This window comes from Phaethon aethereus (assembly GCF_964289735.1).
Source record: "Phaethon aethereus genome assembly, chromosome: Z".
Taxonomy (NCBI): Eukaryota; Metazoa; Chordata; class Aves; order Phaethontiformes; family Phaethontidae; genus Phaethon; species Phaethon aethereus.
Genome location: NC_138577.1, coordinates 59,620,271 through 59,639,894, shown reverse-complemented (window position 1 = coordinate 59,639,894; position 19,624 = coordinate 59,620,271). Strand labels below are relative to the sequence as shown.

The 19,624-nt window shown below is 38.5% G+C and overlaps 1 protein-coding gene across 1 annotated transcript in view; it reads left to right on the top strand.

Moving 5' to 3' along the window:
* LOC309415590 (E3 ubiquitin-protein ligase RNF38) overlaps positions 1–19,624 on the top strand; it is a gene marked incomplete at both ends in the record, with an annotated part of 122,612 nt that overhangs the window by 93,131 nt on the left and 9,857 nt on the right. The window contains 5 exons of the mRNA XM_082013139.1: positions 3,217–3,410; positions 7,828–8,041; positions 10,333–10,500; positions 14,464–14,634; positions 16,502–16,663. Coding sequence (XP_081869265.1) covers positions 3,217–3,410; positions 7,828–8,041; positions 10,333–10,500; positions 14,464–14,634; positions 16,502–16,663 — 909 coding nt within the window. The remainder of the gene's footprint in view (positions 1–3,216; positions 3,411–7,827; positions 8,042–10,332; positions 10,501–14,463; positions 14,635–16,501; positions 16,664–19,624) is intronic.

The window sequence follows — 19,624 nt, the reverse complement described above, 5'->3', positions numbered from 1 at the left end:
TTCAATACAGAAAAAGACATAATTAGATTTAAATCTATACTTATATGTAGTTCCAAAAATTATTTTATCTTTATTTTCTTTTTAATAGGAAACAATTTTGAGTGAAAATACTGTTGCTTAGTGCAGAGGGAAGCTAGCACTTCTTACGGAGTTTGAAATAGCTGTGTGAGTTAGTAATTTGTAGTGATAATGAAGGCTAATTACTTAGTAGTTTGCATCTCCACTGTCATTGAGGTGGTATACTCCATGAACAAAAGGAAAAATAATCAAATAACTGTTTTTCTAAAGTAGATTGCTTTTTACAGGGCTGGATATACTGGTGTTAACGCTTGGGAAAGGTGCCAGATTTAAATTAGGGCAGTAGCAGTGGAAGATCCCCAGCCAAAAGCACATACAGAATGTAGCAGGACAGCAGTGGTTATTTTGTTATTTCTGTGCTTTGTTTTCTGACAACTTCACTAAACCCAGTGTTTCCTTCCTCCTTTTGACTTTTCCTTTTGTACTCCCAAGACCCCAGCATACCTTATTTACCTGTTTTTTTATTACCTGTGTTTCTCTCTGAATAGACTTAAGTCATCATGATGTAAAAAATTATACTATCCTGAAAGCTTCAACTTGGGCCACAAATCATCCTTCTCTCTGACTTGTTCTATCACAACAGTAAAACAGATTATATAAGCAACTCTGAATGGCAGAACAAATATAGCATAGTTTCTTTATGATTTATCCTTTGGCAAGGTTCTCTGAAATCTACAAAATACATATTTTAACAACAGCTTTGCTGTCAAGGCACTTCTCAGGTTTCTTTTCCAGTTTTTGGTGTTTTGCTCCTGAGGGCAGGCAGCCTTCTGGAAGAGTCACCCTTTGCCTGGACATCTACTTTCATGAACCCTCAGGTGCATAACTGTCTTTTGACCTATTTTTCTCTGTAAAATTCAAGTGCAATTGGTTAAGGAGTTCAAAAGAGATTGAGCAACAAGCAGATACAGGCGTCATCAGCCTGTTTCCCTAAAGAAATCATGCTAATAGTACTACATCTAACAGATGGACACCCCATTTATTTTATATGTATGCTTTTGTTGGTTTGGGGTTTTCTGTTGCTGTTTTATTTTTGGTTTTGACCTTTTTCTGTTCTTTGGTCACTACTAGTGACTGCTTGAGACAATGTATAGTAGGGGAAAACTCTAATTTATGTTAAAGTATTTGAAAGCATGGGGTTCAAAAGGAGTGAAATTTAGTAAAAATGGCCACAAGTCAAAATACCTTTTTTTCTCTTAAACACCTGCACAAAACTATTAGGTGTTAAAAAAGAGCATGCTTGCACTGAAAAGAACACACTGGAGGACAAGCTACATGTCAATGGTAACCTACCAAGAAGCGATTGACAGTATTCAGAAAATGATAGGCCCTTGTGAAACTAAGAACCAGAAGAGGTCCATAGTCTAGTCTGCAAGTAAATCTGAAATAAGATCTCTAACAATCTCTGGCTTATCAGGCTCTGAGAGGCGCAGTTTAGGAATACAAAGCCATTGCAGACAAGTTTTTTTCTGCATCAGCCATCTGCAATTAAATGCAAATTTGGGGTCATTTTGGTTAATTGAAGTAATGCTGTGGTGGACTGAAATGGAAGTGGGGTGAGTGGACAAGCTGAAGAGCAGCAAAGCGCTATAATTTGGCTTGCACCAGGAGTGCTCTGTCAGAGAAGTCTATGTGATGTTTGAACTCAAGGATGGACCCAGTGTGGTAGTTCCTGTGTTGCTTTTAGTTTTTGTGTGTCAGTGAGCTCTGGAGTAGAACTTGTATTTTTCTGTATTGTCAGTTGTTATGCTTGTTAACAGCATGATGTGCTGTAATTTTGACAGAATAGTGGGGTGAAGGGGAGGGATATTTATTGCTGGAGCACCTCTCCTGTGAAGACAGGCTGAGAAAGTTGGGGTGGTCCAGCCTGAAGAAGACAAGGCTCCAGGGACACCTTATAGCAGCCTCCCAGTACCTAAAAGGGGTCTACAAGAAAGCTGGAAAAAAAAAAAAAAAACTTTTTACAAGGGTATGTAGTGATGGGACAAAGGGTAATGGCTTTAAACTGAAAGAAGGTAGATTTAGATTATATATAAGGAAGAAATTCTTCACTGTGAGGGTGGCAAGGTACTGAAACAGATTGCCCAAAGAAGTTGTGGATGCCCTATCCTTGGAAGTGTTCAAGGCCAGGTTGGATGGGGCTTAGAGCAACCTGGTCTGGAGGAAGGTGTCCCTGCCTATGGCAGGGCGGTTGGAACTAGATGATCTTTAAGGTCACTTCCAACCCAAACCATTGTATGATTCTATGGAATCATAGCTGCTGGATTCAGAGGCATTTGTGGGAACTTCTGAAAAGAATGACAGCTCAATTTAATGATTCAGTAGCATGGACACACAATGAAGAGGAGAGATTTGAGTTCAGAAGGTAGTTACTTGAGTTCAGAAGGAACTGGGAGAATGTTATTTGGAGATGAATGGCCTTCATGTCACTAGCACTGAAAATGTTAGGCACTATGTAGTCCCTGAAGAATTTCAGTGAAGAACACAGACTTAACCAGAGATGAAGTTTTTTTTCAGGTTAGGTGTAGGTACTTTAATTTAATGACCGTCATTACAGTAATAAGTAGAAGGATGAAGCACCTCTCTGCTGGGCTAGAAGAATTAAAATAGGCTGCAGTACAGAGCAAATGTCTGATTAGCTATGTATGTACGTATGGATCTGATAGGAAGGGGACACAATGCAGAGCCCAAGCTCTGTATGACATCTGCTTACTGACAAGTGTGAATTCCATGGTTGTGAAGACTGTGCTTATACATCTTTTCATGCTTCTGTAGCCTATAAATGCTAGGGTGAGAGGGATGTAAAATAGGTTATGCCTTATTTTCTTCATGTTATTTTTTCCTATATAGATTTGTTTTTGCATGGATGTTAGAATTTTTATCTTTTAATGGCTGCTAAAATATAATCTAGTAGCAATTCTTTTATGGGTTAGGGAGCCATTACAAATCTGTGTTATAAAGATAATAAACAGGCAACTACTTGCAGGCGTTTAATTTCATGGTGCTTCAGTGCAATCTTCAACAAGCCACTCCTAATGCTAGCTGCAATACATAGTATTACAAGTATGGATTGTAATTCACTCACCTGGAAGTGGTTTTTTGTTTTTTTTTTGTTTGGGTTTTTTTGCACTCACACAGAGCGAAGACAGTCCCAGTCCCAAGCGACAACGCCTTTCCCATTCAGTCTTTGACTATACAGCAGCATCACCAGCCTCATCACCACCAATGCGACCATGGGAGATGACATCAAATAGGCAGCCTCCTCTGGCTCGGCCCAGCCAACACCACTTCTCAGGGGAACGATGCAACACACCTGCACGAAACAGGAGGAGGTAAGCAAGCTGTGTAGATTGGGAAACACTTTCTTACTCTTCCTGATTTCAGCTCAAGGGAGGTGTATTTCAGGCAGCACTGACTAGATCACACAGGGTGAACATGTTAACGTTTCCTTTGAGCTGTAAGTTGTTATAATTGTAACTGAAAAGTTACTGGATGTAATTCAGTTTGGTGCACCATCCAGTACTTTGTGTGAATAGTCAGCTTGGGGAAGGGAATGCTTATTAGCATTTTTAGTTATGAGCCTGATTCTTTTTCACTCTGCACTGGAGCAATATGCATGTAGAAAAACACAAGGAAAAATCTTTCTCATCAGGGTACTGTTAAAGATGTTAAGAGTTACTTATGTAGTACCATAATTTTCACTGCAGTCATTATTTTCATACATAAAAACAATATAAATAAAGATGAGGGGTATTTGCTGGGGAGAGTGAGGAGGTTAGCATAGTATCAAACGGTTGCTGAGATGGATGATTCACATATAATAGGAGTTAGATTTTCATGTTGGTTATAGCTTGTGGCTCATTAACCTCTCAAAGTAAAGATTTTGGAAGAAGTTCCGATGGTCGTGGAAGAGTAGAGATTTGGATGGCCAGGTTGAACTGGTGGCTGGGTGGATGATAGTATAGGAAAACACAAAACCAGACTTTTTTACTATTCTAGTTAAACTTATTATCCAAAACACAAACTTTCATTGCCTCACATTCTGCCCTGAAATGCTGAGTCATGTAATGCAAGTTAAAACACACTGTCCCTCTGCTTGCTTCTGAGAAATATTGTGGCTTGATTTGTGCTAAAATTGAAGTGTCTGTGCTTTTTCATGAATATAAAATATTAGGTTTAAGAAATAGATAACTGGTTTTCTTCTGATTCCACAAATCAAATTTGTCAACCATGATCAGTTAGGGGTAGTTTTGAGGCAAGAGACTTTAAAACATGCTAGTTTTCTATCTTTGCTTCAAGTCCATCAATCTGAAATGTTTCAGTCAGTGGCATTCAAAATACAGCTTGCGAAACAGCTTGCCAAACTTAAGAGATTGAAATGTGGACTTGCAGGGTTATTGTGAAGAAGATTAGGGTTTTTATACAATTTGGTGCAGGGATGCTCTACAGGGGCATTTGGTCCATGAAGTGTTTTTTACCTTAAAACAGTTTGAACCAAGATGCCTAGAATATGCTGCGTTTGGCCATTGTTGTTTGGTGTCCAGCCAGCCTACACAGATTTCTTTGCAATGTTCATTAACATCTGCAGAGTAAGTAGAGTGCTTAACAAGCTAAATGCCAGATAGCTGAATCTAGACAGTTTGGATATACTGTGAGATGAAAAAGAATGGGATGTGTAGGAGATGAATGTGTATGGGTTGAGTGTCTTGACAATCAAATGCAGTCAGGTGTTACCAAGATAGTGGCCTGTGGCTTGCAAGTAAACCATGCTGCAAATGGCTCTGCACTGAGGTGTCTCTCCATCTTCAGTCTGACAGGAGTTGTTAGGCTGGCTGCAGCATTGTGGACACAAAACATTACTCTTTCTAGGGCCAATTCACCTGCTCTTGGGTAATAACACCTGCTTATGCTCTAATCAGAGTCATTTGAATGTTTCCCTGCACTTGAGTCAACATTTTTTAGCTTGAGTGCACTGTTGGATTTGAGCTGGCTGTAGGTATCTGTATTTTTTCCATTATCTGCATCACTGTTTAGACTTTATCTTTTTGTATTAGGGATTTTGTACTGTGCCTAGCAGAACAGGTTTGTGGGTTTTTTTCAGATTAACTGTAAGCGAATAAATATTGTATTTAGAAGGGTAGACTTCTGGTATGAATTTGCAGAAAGATATTATTTTTGTCCAGCTACTTCCAGTACAGATAAATTGTGACTGTAAAAGCATAATGCATGCCTATATGAAATGGAGAAGGCCATTTCAATTAGGCTTAACCCGTCATTGTGGAATGAGGACATCTGTACCATTGCTGTGCCTCACCTTTGATCCGTGCTTTCTTTCCTCCTTGTCTTGAATGTAATTCTGAACTAACAGGATTAGTTCAGCTGCAAAGAAATTGCCCTTAACTCTGCAGTTATCGATACCTTATGATGGCTGTTCCTACCTGAGGGTAGGAATTCCTGCATTTTTTCACCACTTCCATCCTATCTCTCTGTTTTACTGTGTTTGTACTGTGCATGTAGAACCAGAGGAGGTTTTTTTGTGGATAATTTATAAAGATTTCAAGCACAAGTTCATTACTGATATTAAATAATAGTTTAGATCCATGTTTTCACAATTCTTCAGAAGTAATTTCCAAAAATTCAGGAAGCATGTAGACCTGTGTGTCCAGATGCTCTAAATTTTGCTGAATGAAAAGTACAGTTTCTTTACCACTTTGCATAGGAAAAAATCCAGTTTTGCTTTTCCCAGGGAATGGTACTCCATTCATATAAAAAAAAAAAAAAACACTCTGGAAGTTTTGCCTGCTTTTGGTGGCTGTGTTTTCTCATCATTCTAGAAAAGTAAAGCCAGGCCTTTTAACAAAGGCAGGTCTAAGAGTAGTTTTATGAGGCAATACCTTGTCTAAGTGCTGGTAGCAGTTACGAGAATTTCTGTTCTTCTTTTTCCAAAACATTGGAGCTGTCTTTTGTAACATTCCTCTATTCCTGCAGCTTTTCCAAACAAAAAGACATCGTATGTTCAAGTATTCAGAGCATTTCTGTTTCATAGCAGGAGATAGCAACTTTAAAGCAGCCTTAATATGCCAAAAACATAACATTTTTTGCATTAATAGCTCTGTGGTTAGAAATCATATATACTATTTCTACCTAATGTAACAGGTGTATCATACTAGTAATAGAGAGATAGAGAGTGTGACAAAACTCTGGAAAAGGAGACTGGAATTGAGACAAATTGGCAAGACAGTGAATTGAGGTTCTTAGTGCTTAGAAGGAAACACAACTTGTATGTTCTGACATGGTAATTCACAAAGATAAAGAACGCTATGCATTATTTTTTGTTTGGTTGGGTTTTTTTGTTTTGTTTTAAGAATGCTGCATTACAACCTGATGTTATGCCTTCTGTCTGACCTATTGTGAATCCGCATTTTTTTCAGTTCGAAGAAAGGCAATAATGGCATGACATCCCTGTGAAGTAGGGCAGTAAAATAATCGCTTGAGACATTGTATCATATTCTCACAGTAACATCTGAATAGCTGGTAGTATGCTCCCCATTCCCTAGGGTATGTTTGTTTCACACAGCACAGAAGTTGGACTCAACTTTAGGAATGTCTGGGATTTGCCAACGGGTTTCAGGCTGATCTGATATTTATTTGGTAATAGCAACGGAAATAGTGAGAGTGAAAAATCTTAAGTTCTCTTCCACACACTGTTGGTGAGGGCATTGTTCTAATGGTCACAGACCCTTCTTGTCTCTTCTCTGCAGTTTGGTTCCTCCAGCCTGTTCCATAAGTGAGAAACCATTTAGTCCCATGTAGCTTTAATTTGCTGTTGCCTCTAGGACCTGTAATTTATATGTTGTGGAGATTGGCAGGCATGTATTGAAAGTACTGGGGGATGGTTTTGCACTTCCAGTTCTTTCCACTTCCAAATAAGTGAGAAGTGACTTGATCAAAACTTCTAATAGTGAGTTTGTTGCTTGTGTGTAATTTTCTGAGTGATAAGCCTGAGCTGCTGGTTTCTGATTTACAGAAGTCTCAGCTCAAGATAGTACCATCTCTACTCAGAACATACACACAATTATATAAGAATACATAATTGAATCCTGTGCCTGTAGATTAGTTGCTCAAAAGAAGTGGATGCTCTACACAACAGTTCTCCATTCTGAAAAAAAAAAGGTTATCACAATCACAGTTTCCTGGGATCTTCTGCAGAGAATTCTATGAGGCACTTAGTTATGTAGTGAACATCTGAGACCTGAAAAATTCATTTGTTTCTTCAGAGGAGTCTACTGCTTTGTCTGCTGTCACTAAGTGGGTAACCATTCTGTGTCCTCGTTGGAGCAAGGACCCTGGGGAGATCTGTGATCATGTAATGAAGGATTTTTACCTAGAATAAATGCACAGAAATCTCATGAAGATTGCTATCTTGACTTTTTTGCACTTGTCTTGGCAATCCAAGTGCCTTTTTTTTTTTTTTTTAGCAGGTTAATATTACATAAGAGTTCTTTTCCTGGTTTCCTTTACAGCATTAAGCTATGCTCTATTAAGCTCTTTTATGCTGCAAAAAGTATCATCTCTAAGGCTTTTAGCAGTTTTGTCAGTAAGAAGTTTTATTCCAATCTAATAAACCTGTTCTAGTAAAATTTTCCAATGTAAAAAATTACTTGATACTTGATTCTCTTGTGGTTTTAGTTATTAAGAAGGATTTGTGTCATTTATGTAATCTCTAATTTTTGTTTAATGCATTTCCAGTCCTCCTATTCGACGGCAGAGAACAAGGAGAGATCGTTTGTCTAGACATAATTCCATTAGCCAGGATGAAAACTATCACCATCTCTCCTATGGACAGCAGCAAGCAATAGAAGAACCCCGAGCCTTTCATCCACCTAATGTATCTCCTTGTATGTTGCACCCAGCTGCTCACCCACCACAGCAGAATGCAGTGATGGTTGACATTCATGATCAGGTAAGAGTTTGAGAGTACAAACAGAAGGATGTTGAAGATGGGGGCAAAGGGCGGGGGGGTGTTCTGGTTTTTTCCCCCAGATCTTTAAGATCCCTCTCCTTCCCAAATTAGTTGGTGATGAAAGTCACATAACACTAAATTCTATTTGCCCTCTTACAGAGCATTTTTCTTGTTGAATATTATTGGTATGTGTGGAGCAATGGACTGGGCAGTGAAAAAAAAAAAAAAACAAACCCAAAAAGAAAGTCCAGGCTTTTAATAAAGAAGATGGATATTTAACAATTTGTCAGTGCATCTATTGGCATAGTTCTGTAGGCCTCTGGCTCAAATCCTTGAAATGCAGTTATTTTGCTTCTGAAGTTAATTTAATGTGATAAAGATATGGTATTATAATGTATTCTCTGTCACCTAAAATACCTCTCCTTTTCCTAGGAGTTCTTTAAATATTTAAAATAGATTATTTAGAAGTGGAATTAACAATGCCTGTAATTGCTTGCCTACATGACAGCAGAACTCATGATAGTATTGTCACATAACCAAATTAGCCATCCAAGCCTAATCGACTGCTCTGTAAATGACATGGAAAAAATGAGATGTGGTTGATCCAGAAAGTAAATAATAATTCCTCTCTGTGACAGCAATTGGTGTAGAATTCTGTAATTGAGGACCTATGAAAGAAGTTGTCCTGTTGAGGTAACCTTTGTTGTTGTTGTTTCTTAAACCAGCAGGCTGCAGCACAGGTACACTAGTTGCTCCATAGTCATGAACTGGGAAATAGAACTGGTTGTCTGGATGTCCACTTGTCAAACTGCACATGCATAGAATGCAATTCTAACTTGGTTTGCATTCAGTACAGCTGCATACCACTGGTGTGTTGCATTATGTGCACAGAACAGTTGTCAGTAGGGAGTTATTTGCATTCGGGGCCAAGTGCAAGGGTGGAAGCTAATGCCATTCTAGCCATTTCACAACCTTACATTTTGATTAATAATTTTACTGCTGCAACATCTCAAAAATTCAAATCATGCTCTTGCTTTGTGTTGCAAGTTTTACATCATGATGTGCCTGGATTTTGTTCCATCTCACTGCCTCTAACTTCCAAGCACCATCTACCATCAGATGTCAGTGTTTCCAGACTCACTGAGGTCTTCCATGGTGATGTTTTTTACTTCAAGGACATTTTCAGAGGTCACATTCAGTAAACATTTCAGAATCACACCCAACTTTTGTACTTGAGCCAGAACTGAGTCAAAATTCAGTGTCTCTCCTGAGACTGGTTTCTGTCATTGGTGGTACACAGGTCTGGATTTTAGGTTCTGTTCAGTGATCTGTGTTTTGTTTTGGCCTCTGTGTCTGACTGTACAGTACCAGTTCAGTAAGTTACCTGTCTTGACTCATTCTCACCTTCCTAATGAGCTTTCTTACTTGTTCCATTTTAGCAGATCATGAAGGAAGAGGGAGCTTCCTTCAAGTAATTACCTTTTTATTAACCTGTGCTCCCTGACATTAAGCCTTATCAGTTTTGTTAGAGCATCACAGATTTCTTGTTCAGTGTTTTTAAAACAAAAACACCAATTGGTTTGTAGGTTCAGAATACCTTTGCATCCTAGTTTGATGACTAAATTCTAGGGAATATCACTAGCTAGAAAATTGGGTTACATGCATCTGTTTCCCAATATAAATGTGAATACTTAGGATCTGCTGTCTCATAGCCATGTTTACTTTTCCTTTTCAGCTTTTCCGTTAGCTGTTCTGTTACATTTAGGTTAGGAGATGTAGCTTGAATGTTGGTCTGCAAGTGAAGCAAGAGATTCGTCCCTTTTGGAAAAAAGAATCTACACAATTTTCTTGTTCTTTAAAGATGCAAGTCTCCAAATTATTGAATCAGTCCCTTCAGAATCGAGAAGATTCTTTAGCTACTTGTGGATTAGCTTTTATGTGGGAGTTACTGCCACCTTATTTTGTAAGGATTAACCGGGGAGTGGAGGGGGGGGGGAAGGTTTAATAGAGTCTGAGATGCTTCTGAGTGACTCTAAGGTGCCTTTCAAGTTTTAATATTTTAAGCTGAGAGATCCCTCTTGGCCTTGCCCAGAAGCTGCTGATCAATAAGTAATATTCTATTGAGAAGAATATTTTAATAAACAGCAATTACAAGCACATGCCCCCTTTTACACCTTCATTGTGAATATATTTTTTTCTGGGTTTTTTTTTTTCTATCTTACTCATTGTGCTATACCATACTGTTAGACCTTTACGGTAAGTTATTAATTTTTTTTTTCCTTCTGCTGCAGCTCCATCAGGGCACAGTTCCTGTTTCATACACAGTGACAACGGTGGCTCCACATGGGATACCGCTTTGCACAGGCCAGCACATCCCAGCCTGCAGCACGCAGCAGGTCCCAGGGTGCTCAGTGGTTTTCAGTGGGCAGCACCTTCCAGTTTGCAGTGTGCCTCCCCCAGTAAGTGGGTCTCTGTAATTACACCAGCTTCAATATTAGACCTAGGAATGGCAATTTGGACCTTCAGTGTCTGTGTGGCTTTAATTGTGTTGGAAATGGCCATTTTTTCCCCTGTGGTAAATTGCAGTGGCATAGCAGTGTAGGCCTTAGAGTTGGTAGGCATATGGTTCTTGCCAACTGTCTTTATAGGGTATGACTGTTTGTAGTATAGAGTCCTGGTGGTTTTTAATTCAAACTAAATGCTAGTTTATGAACTGACTTCCTAGCATCTGCTATTCTGCATACTTTCAGATAGTAAGAGGAAAGTTTCTAAGGCTTTTCTTAGGCAGCTCACCTAGGAAAAAATCTTACCTAGTAGTGACTTTGATCAGGGATTGGTTATATACAAAAAGGTCTGATATTCCAAAGTCATTTTTCTTCTGTGAAGTAGTAAGACCCTGAAGGATCACTAAAAGCTGAGAAGGGCTCTTCTGTCTCAAAATGATTAAAAATATTCTTTAATAATGATGTCTTTCTGTGCCTTTCTGGGAGTAAAATAAAGTGCCTTGACTGGCTAATTTGCCAGCTTTAAATTTAAAAGAACTTGAACTGTTTTCTCAGAAATTTTATCTATCAGCTTGGAGATAGCGCTTTCCAGGTCATAGCATTCTGATGGTACCATTCTGTGGAAATTTCATCATTAAGTGCTAACAGGCACCAGAGCTGAAGAAGTGTACCCCAAGAAGTTTCAGCTGTACAAAAGAAAGTTGCAGAACCTGCTGGGAGAGTCACAGCTTTTTTCCCCTCTCCTTCTTCTAGTATAAATCTGTGTTATTATACATAAATACTATATCTAGTGTCCAGTAATGGTTTGTAATGTTGGTATAAATATTGTTTTCTGCCAGCTGTGTATTTGCCAGCAGTGTGTAACTTTAACTTTTCCTGTTGCATATTCTGTGACCTGAGGGCATGAACAAGCCTATGACACTGAAACAAAACCCCTGATGTAACCACCTATTTCTTTACGCTGCCTGTTAAAGAGTGAGGGGAATTTGCATTCATCTTGTCCAGGTGCCACTTATCCCCATGAGAGACAAGAAGGTCTGCAGCACACTGCTGGCCAGTCTGGAATATTTGGCCAGTCTGCAATATTTCCCCTCATCTTTCAGATCAATGAAAATCTGTTACATGAGTCAGTGTGTATCCCCGAGGCACAATGAGAGACAACTTTTTTCTTCTATTTAGTGATGGCGTTAGTGGAGCAAAGCAATCTCAGACTAGGTACTCAGAAATTGGAAAAATATTTGCATAATAAATTCATCAAGGCAAGAAAGCAACATAACCTGAGAAACAACAACAGAGAAAAACCTAAAACTATACTGGGGCTTAGGGAAACCCAATCAACAGATACTAATAATCTTACCCTCTGCTTTAAACAGGTATATTATCTGTGCAAGTCATAAAATGTTTTATAATTCAACAATGAAGCTGTCCTTTAAATATACAGGAATAAAGCTCCAACCAGGTTGTTTGGACTGAACGTACAACAGTTAATCAAATGTCTTGAGAGAATGCAGTGCAAGTGAACATAAAGAATTAAGGTTGAGTTTGTGTAACACCAGGAGGCAGACTTTATGAATTCTTCTATTATGTCACAGAATTGAGGAATAATGTAAGGTAGGAGGAGGCTCTGGAGGTCATCTGGTGGTCACCTGCTAAGAGCAGTACCAGTTTCCAAGGATGGAGATTTCACAATCCGTCTAAGCCTCCCCTCCAGTGTTTTGTGGTGAAGAATTTTGTCTGTATATCTGATTGAATTTTCTTTGCCGTAACTTGGTCCCATTGGTCCTGCCTTTTCATTTTATCCCTCAAGAAAGAGTCAGGTTCTGCCTATCCACTCTCATGAAGTGGCTGAAGACAGTGGTAAGGTCTTTGCTTAGTTCTCTCTTTTTAAGGCAAAACAAATCCAGTTCTGCAGCCTCCTCTTTTATGCAGTGTGCTCCAAGCTCCTGGTCATCATGTTGTCTTTCAGCGGACTCATTTCAGTATGTCAGTGAGTTTCTTTGGCACTGGGGAGTGCAAAACTGGACACAGGGCTTGAAATAGTTTCACAAGTTCAAAACAGAGGGGCGGAATCACTTCACTGGACCCACTAGTTATGTTCTTAGTAATGCAGCCGAGAGTGCAGTAGAACTTTTTGACCACAGGAGTACAATGTGGCTCTTCTGTACTCCTATTTGATGTGTCTACCAGAACCCAACACTTTTTTCTGCAAATCTGCTCACCAGCCAGTCAGTCTCAAAATGTCCTACTCAATGGAGTTATTCTCTCCCAGTGCCAGACTTCACATTTGCTTTTGTTGAACCTGGTTCCTGTCAGCCAATTTCTCCAGCCTACAAAAGTACATCTGAAAGATATTCCTGCCCTCCAGCATGTCAGCTTGCTCATCAGCTTCATCTGTGAACTTCTCAGTATCCTTTTGTTACTTTCACAATACTTGTCTCTCTCACTGCATATATAACTATAAAATAAACAAAAGTACTTTATTAAATACCTTCATCAGTTTTAAAACTTCTTGGAAGCATATATTAAAACAGCAGAAGTTTTCCAAAAGCTTGAATGAATAAACAGGTAGTTTTCATTTCTTTCCACTTGAAAGATAATGTAGCTTCATTCGCTCTAACTTAAAAAGTGCCATGGGCATAGCACAGGTCATTGCAAACAAACATTGGAGCTATCGTAACCTTTACCATTGTAGAATCTTGGGATGAAACTATTTATATGTTCCAAAGCACCTGCTGTTTTAAAGAACACTATGTGATGTTCTACCTACAAATTTATCTTCAGCTATTTCAGAGAACAGTTTTCAGTTCAGTAAAATATAATAAAAATGTATTTTAACAATAGAAACACTTGCCTGTTGTATTTCTTTTTTAGAAAAATTATTTAGTAGCTGACAGTGAAGAATAGTCAGCATTTAAGAAAAAACAGTAGTCAGATCAAATTAATCTGCTACTGTTTCAGTGCATGTAAAAATTTATGTTTGGTCATGATCATAGTAAATTAAGGTGATAGTTCCACCTCCACTAGTGTAATCTGATTTTAAACTAGATCTCTTTACCGTTTTACGCTGTTATAGTCAGTATGCACCATATATGTTGTGTGACATGAAAAAAAAAAGAGATCAGAACTTGGGTCCTCTTTCTTTGTAAGATTTGATAACAGGTATCTTATTAATTACTTTTTTAATTGTCAGCAATGTAACAGAAATGCCTGACATTCTGATGATGAATGAGAGAGCAAGAAAAAGAGAATGCAGGTTTTCTTGCTCCCCCATATCTAAGGTTGGAAGCAAAACTGAACAATTCCACAAAGCACATTCCTGATGCCTTGCAGTGCCTTTACCACTTTATCCCCAAAGGTGCTTTTGTATGAGGAATTTCAAAGAAGAGAGAAAAAGGACCATTTCCCACAGTAGTTGTCACTTAGGGAGCTGCCTTCAGAGCATTAGGCTCTCCTCAAAGTGCAGAACTGAGCAGAGCTTATGAATTATTCTTAATATATGAGGCAACAGAGGTTTTAAGGCACAGTCTGACAGCTGGGAGTCCCTCAGCTCCATCTAGAGCTTAAAATAGTTGCAAGACCATTGCTTTGGCATGTTGTTTTGAAGATAGTATGTGGGAAAAATAAAATTAACTGGGATAAATATATCTGCTCCCACTAACTCCCACTGACTTCATGAGAAATGAGAGCCACTTTGCACCTAGCAGATGTTACGCTGTGGTACTTCTAGAGCCTGTTCTGTACTAATCATGGTTACTTGTGTATTTGAATGAGTTACTATTTATGTGTGGTTTGGAGGCTTTTCCAAGGAGGCAAGAGAACTGCTTTGTTTTAATGATATCTTTCCATAATATATATAGAATGTTCTGTAGAGAATGTTTGTGCTAGAGACAAAAATACGTTGTTTTCATTTTATTTCAGATGCTTCAGGCGTGCTCAGTCCAGCACCTACCTGTACCATATACAGCATTTCCACCCCTCATTTCTAGTGATCCCTTCCTTTTGCATCCTTCTCATATCTCTCCACACCACCCTTCTCACTTGCCTCCTCCAGGACAATTCGTTCCTTTCCAAGCACAGCAGTCACGGTCGGTAAGTAATGCTTCTTGCCCCTCTCTCCATAGAATTGGTAGGGCTGGATGGGCAAATAGTGCTGATACCTGATTGAGGAAACAGGATTTTGTTTAAAGTAATGGGTTTTTGCACTTACGCTTCCTTAGCAAGTCTGTAATCACTTAGTGTGAAGATGAAAAAATGATTTTAAAGTTCACAGTGTTTCTCTTCAGATTTCATCAGCTGTTATCTGTGCTGTTTTTCCATAGGCCTTTATTTCTGTCAAAAAGATGTATATTAGCTTCACCAACTATTCCTTCAGATATTTCTTTCCCAGGAAACAGAAGAGAATCCAGAGGAGGTTGTATAGTACAGTAGCAGTCTCAGAGAAAAGTTTAGCAGAGAGAGAAGAAAGCACAGAATGTTACTTTCATTACATGCTTCTTTTGTATAACTTCTCAGTTAATTTTTAAATGGACAGTGCTTTTCCTAGACTGTAATGACCTTAGGTTGTCCAGACAAATTCAGGAGTCTACAGTCTTCCTTTTTTTTTCTTTTTTTTCCTTTTTTTTTCTTTCTTTTTACTTATGAAAGTTACTGATGCCTTCTGCTTAAGCAGACTTAGCTTAGTGATAGCAACTACACAAATGTGGGAAAATGTGAGCCTGTTATGGATTTAGGGGGAAATTAGTTTTTCAGTTTTGGCCTACAGCTCTTACTGTGGGGTTATCTGTATACTTGTGTCCATCTGCTTGCCCCTCTGGTTAGAAGAGGCCAGCATTTCACTAATGCAGAAATAGAAGAGAGGTTCATTGTTACTTAGAAACACTGCTGAGACTTCTCCATGCCATGTCTTAGGTGTGGATAGGGTTGTAATCACTTTGTTATGATGATGGGAGAACAGCTGGGAAAATAAGATTTTCAGGGGTACTCTTTATAAGACTTTCCCTTAGAAAATGTATGGGCTCGGGTTTTAGCTTGGGTTGCTTACTTGGGTTATTGAGTAAGCTTGCCTGTCAACTTTCAGCTCTGGCAAAAGGATTTTATCTTAGTGGTTTAAGAATACCTTGTGTTTAAAGTTTGCTCTGCATAACAGGGAAACAGAATATTCCTTTGGTTCCACAAGGTTGCTTTCTTAGCTGAATGTCTTGAAATGGTTCCAGTGTCAACAACAGAAAGCTATATTAATGAAAAAATGACAATTCCTGGTTATTTCTTGAGCACTTTGGGGCCTGACTGATGTACTGTAGTTGACTAGATTACAGTACTGAACTGGAATTTCATGCTTCTGAAACGTCTGGACTATGTAATTCTTGGTAGGACTGCTTGCATGACCCTCCTAGGAAAGATCTGCTTGATTACTAAATAACATTAGCAGTTTAATCCACGGGGGTTGCCATGTTTCCTCTCCACTTTTCAGGTTTTCTGGCACAATTTCAGTTCTTGTCTATGGTTGTTTATTTTTTTCTCTCGCATAGTTGTACAGTGAGAGCAGCCTGGCAAGAAGGAGAGCAAATATTTGTCCTGAAAAATGCAAGACACAGGAAATTACAGCTACTCCTAGATTTGCTAGATCGCATAAATTCCTGGTCTATAAGCATGGCTAGCTGGAAAAGGTGAATTTATATCAAATGTGTAGTGTTGTCTTTGCTTTTTGGTAGTGTTAATGACACAGGAATAGCTCACAGAGTTACTGTGTGAAACTGAGTACAATTATATCTGTAAAATTCTTTTTTTTTCCCCCTATAAAATTGACGACAGCAGCCAGAATATACAGCTGGGATTGCAGTTCTTTACCAGGGAAAAATTGCATCTCTATTATTGCAACAAAGCCTAGCCCCTCTCTCTCTCTCTCTCTCCCCCCTCCCCCGCCCTCCCCCCCCCCTCCGCCCCTTCCCCCCCCAAGCCACTTCAAAGGATAGAAAATGAAGTAGAACTGCTTGGAGAACATCTTCCTGTAGGAGGTTTTACATATCCTCCCTCATCCCATCCACCAACATTGCCTCCCTCAGCTCCTCTCCAATTCTTAACCCACGATCCTTTACACCAGGAGGTGTCGTTTGGTGTAGTAAGTATTGTTTTCTGTGCTACACTTTCATTCATGCTGCATTAACATTCTTGATCTTTACTCTATAGTACATTTTGTGGAAAAGTTGCACTTCTTGCTGTTGTATTCCATTACTGGCTATAGCTGCACACCGTAGCATTTTCTTTAAGCTGGTTTTGAAGAAGTTAAGGGTAACTTAATGATACCAGCAAATGATTTCTGATAACATTATCTGCAGAGTGTCAGAGCAGTTACTTAGACAGCATTCCATGTTACCACACAGTCCAGGACTTCTACTGCAGAAACTAATTATTACAGTTTAGAAAAGCTGCTGTCACTTTTAGCTAATTCTTCATCATATGTTGAGTTTCCACAAGTCAGGAAAGCTAGAATGCTTTAAAAATAGTTATTCTCCAGAGTGTTTGTAATTTGCAGGCAAGCAGTTGTAGAGAGTGCTTCCATAATTTAGACTGCACCATGTTTTACAGGCAGCCAAGCTTGCTTTCAGACAACTTTCTGAGGAGTCTACAGGCAGTTCAACTGCAGTAGCACAAAAAAAATTAAACCTGGTGCAGGATCAAGTCTGTGCTGAAGTGTGTGCTTTTGTGGTGTGTCCAGTATCTGTGCTACCGCTAGGATCTTTGTGGTGCACTTCCATCTGCAATTATATTAGTCCTGAGAGTTTTGTTGTTGTTTTGTGTGGGTTGTTGGCTTTTTTTTGAGAAGACCTTTCCTGCCTGTGTAATGCTTGAAGAAATAACTAGAAGTGAAGTATATGCTCTGAATTTTTTTAATGCTTAACCTGTGCATCAAGTTGACAGAAGGTTTTAAAGGAATATTGTTATTTAAAATTTTAAATGAGAAAGAAATTTTAGGCCCTGTGACTACAGAATATACAGATAACTTCTCTTTAATTAGACTCCTTGAGATCACACAACAGAGTTAAATGCTTGCTGCAGTTTTTGTAAAGGTTCCAATAAGTCTCCAACATTTAAAAAAAAAATTTAGCTCATTGTTAAACTAAAGATGTACAGGTTTTCAATGAAGTTTTCAGTCACTATGAGTCACTCTGGAGACAAAGATACTTAAAAATTCCATAAAGTGCTCGTATTTTATTCAATATGCTCGTTAGATGAGTTACATTGTAATCACAAAGATTTTGGTTGGAATGAGGCTTTCTTGATTTCCAAGTTAAGTCTTTAAAGAAGATAAGGAATAAAATACCATTTTTTGCAGATTACATAGCATTTGTCCTCTCTGATGCTTCAGTTCTGGATTGTATATCGCTGAGGAGTAGAAAGAGGTGTATTACAAGTAATCATATGGTCTTTTATAAAGCAATCCTAAATCTTTATAAAACTTTATTAAAATTAAGACGGAATGGCTGCATTTCGGATTCTTTTTCATTCAGTGAACCCAGCAGTTTCTAACTATATTTTTGGATTGCAGAATTCACAAAGCAGTAAATTGGTATTTACTATGTCTAGGTTGAGATCTTACTTCCAAGAAAAAGACTCTGGCTCTTTTGCATTTTGTTTATATTCACATGTAAATTTTATGTATGACCATGGCTACTTATTAATAATGTTTCCATTGTACATTTAGGGGGATTTAGGTTAGTCATTGGTGGTGTTGGGCTTTTGTGTTTTCTTGAATTTCAAACATGGAAGAAGAAAAATATGTTAGTAAAGACTTTTGAGTCTTTACTAACAAAGTAAACTCAAAAGAACTCAAAGAACACTTTGAGTGTTCTTTGTTTCAAAAAAAAATTCTCAAGGCCTTCAAATATGAATTCAAGAGTGGTACGTGACTTTCAGTTTTAAAAATTACTAAAAAAATTTTAGTACTCTATTTCTGGGAAAATACAGTTTGCCTTTAAGTGGAAATTTTTTTACCATGTATTGTCCCCATTTTAGTAGGCAATACAAGGAATTTAGAACAATATAAAGAAAACTTAAATATGCTAGTAGAGAGCTTAGCATGTGAATGAAAAACAGTATGACAAAAAAGCTTTGATTTACCCATGGAAAGAACACGTTGAAGCTTTAGGCTTGACTGTCTCTTTAGGTGTTGTCCAGTTGCAGAAATTGTACAGATTAAACTCTCCACATACACTTGAAAGGCTTCAACCTTTTTTTAATATGAATGTAAATATACACCGCTGCTTAAAAGTTTGGGATTTTTTAAAGAGATTTTTTTAAAATACTTTTTTAAATTAAAAAAATGTTTTTTAATTTAAAAAATACCTTTTTTAAAACACTTTTTTTTTAAAGGCTTCTTTACTCAACCACTTGTGCACAAGCCTGCATAATAACACCAAGCCTAAAGCCTGGGCTTTTATATTTACAAAAGAGTCAGCAGTTCCAAGTCTTGTTTCCCAAACCAGTCTGCATGTAGACTAAGCACACAAGAGGTTGCAAGGATTTCTGTTGTGTGTCACTACTTTTTCACATTGAATGGTATGATTTTTGTCGATGGGAATTGTTTCAAACTGAGGCTGAGGTACTTTTGGACTTGAGCAGAGGATTTTTTAAATAATACTTTATTGAAAGTGCATTTCAAGATTCAGATTTCATTTTATTTCATGATTAAGAAAACAAAATGTTGAACCACAGACTCACAGGCTGGATGAGGGTGGAAGGGAGGTTATCTGGTCCAACCCCCCTGCTCAAGCAGGGTCACCTAAAGCCGGTTGCCCAGGACCGTGTCCAGTCAGCTTTTGAATATCTCCAAGGAGAGAGAGACTACCACCTCTCTGAGCAACCTGTGACAGTGCTCAGTCACCCTCACGGTAAAGAAGTGTTTCCTGATGTTCAGACGGAGCCTTCTGTGTTTCAGTTTGTGCCCATTGCCTCTGGTCTTGTCACTGGGCACCACTGAAAAGAGCCTGGCTCCGTCTTCTTTGCACCCTCCTTTCAGGTATTTATATACATTGATCAGATCCCCTCTGAGCCTTCTCTTCTCCAGGCTGAACAGTCCCAG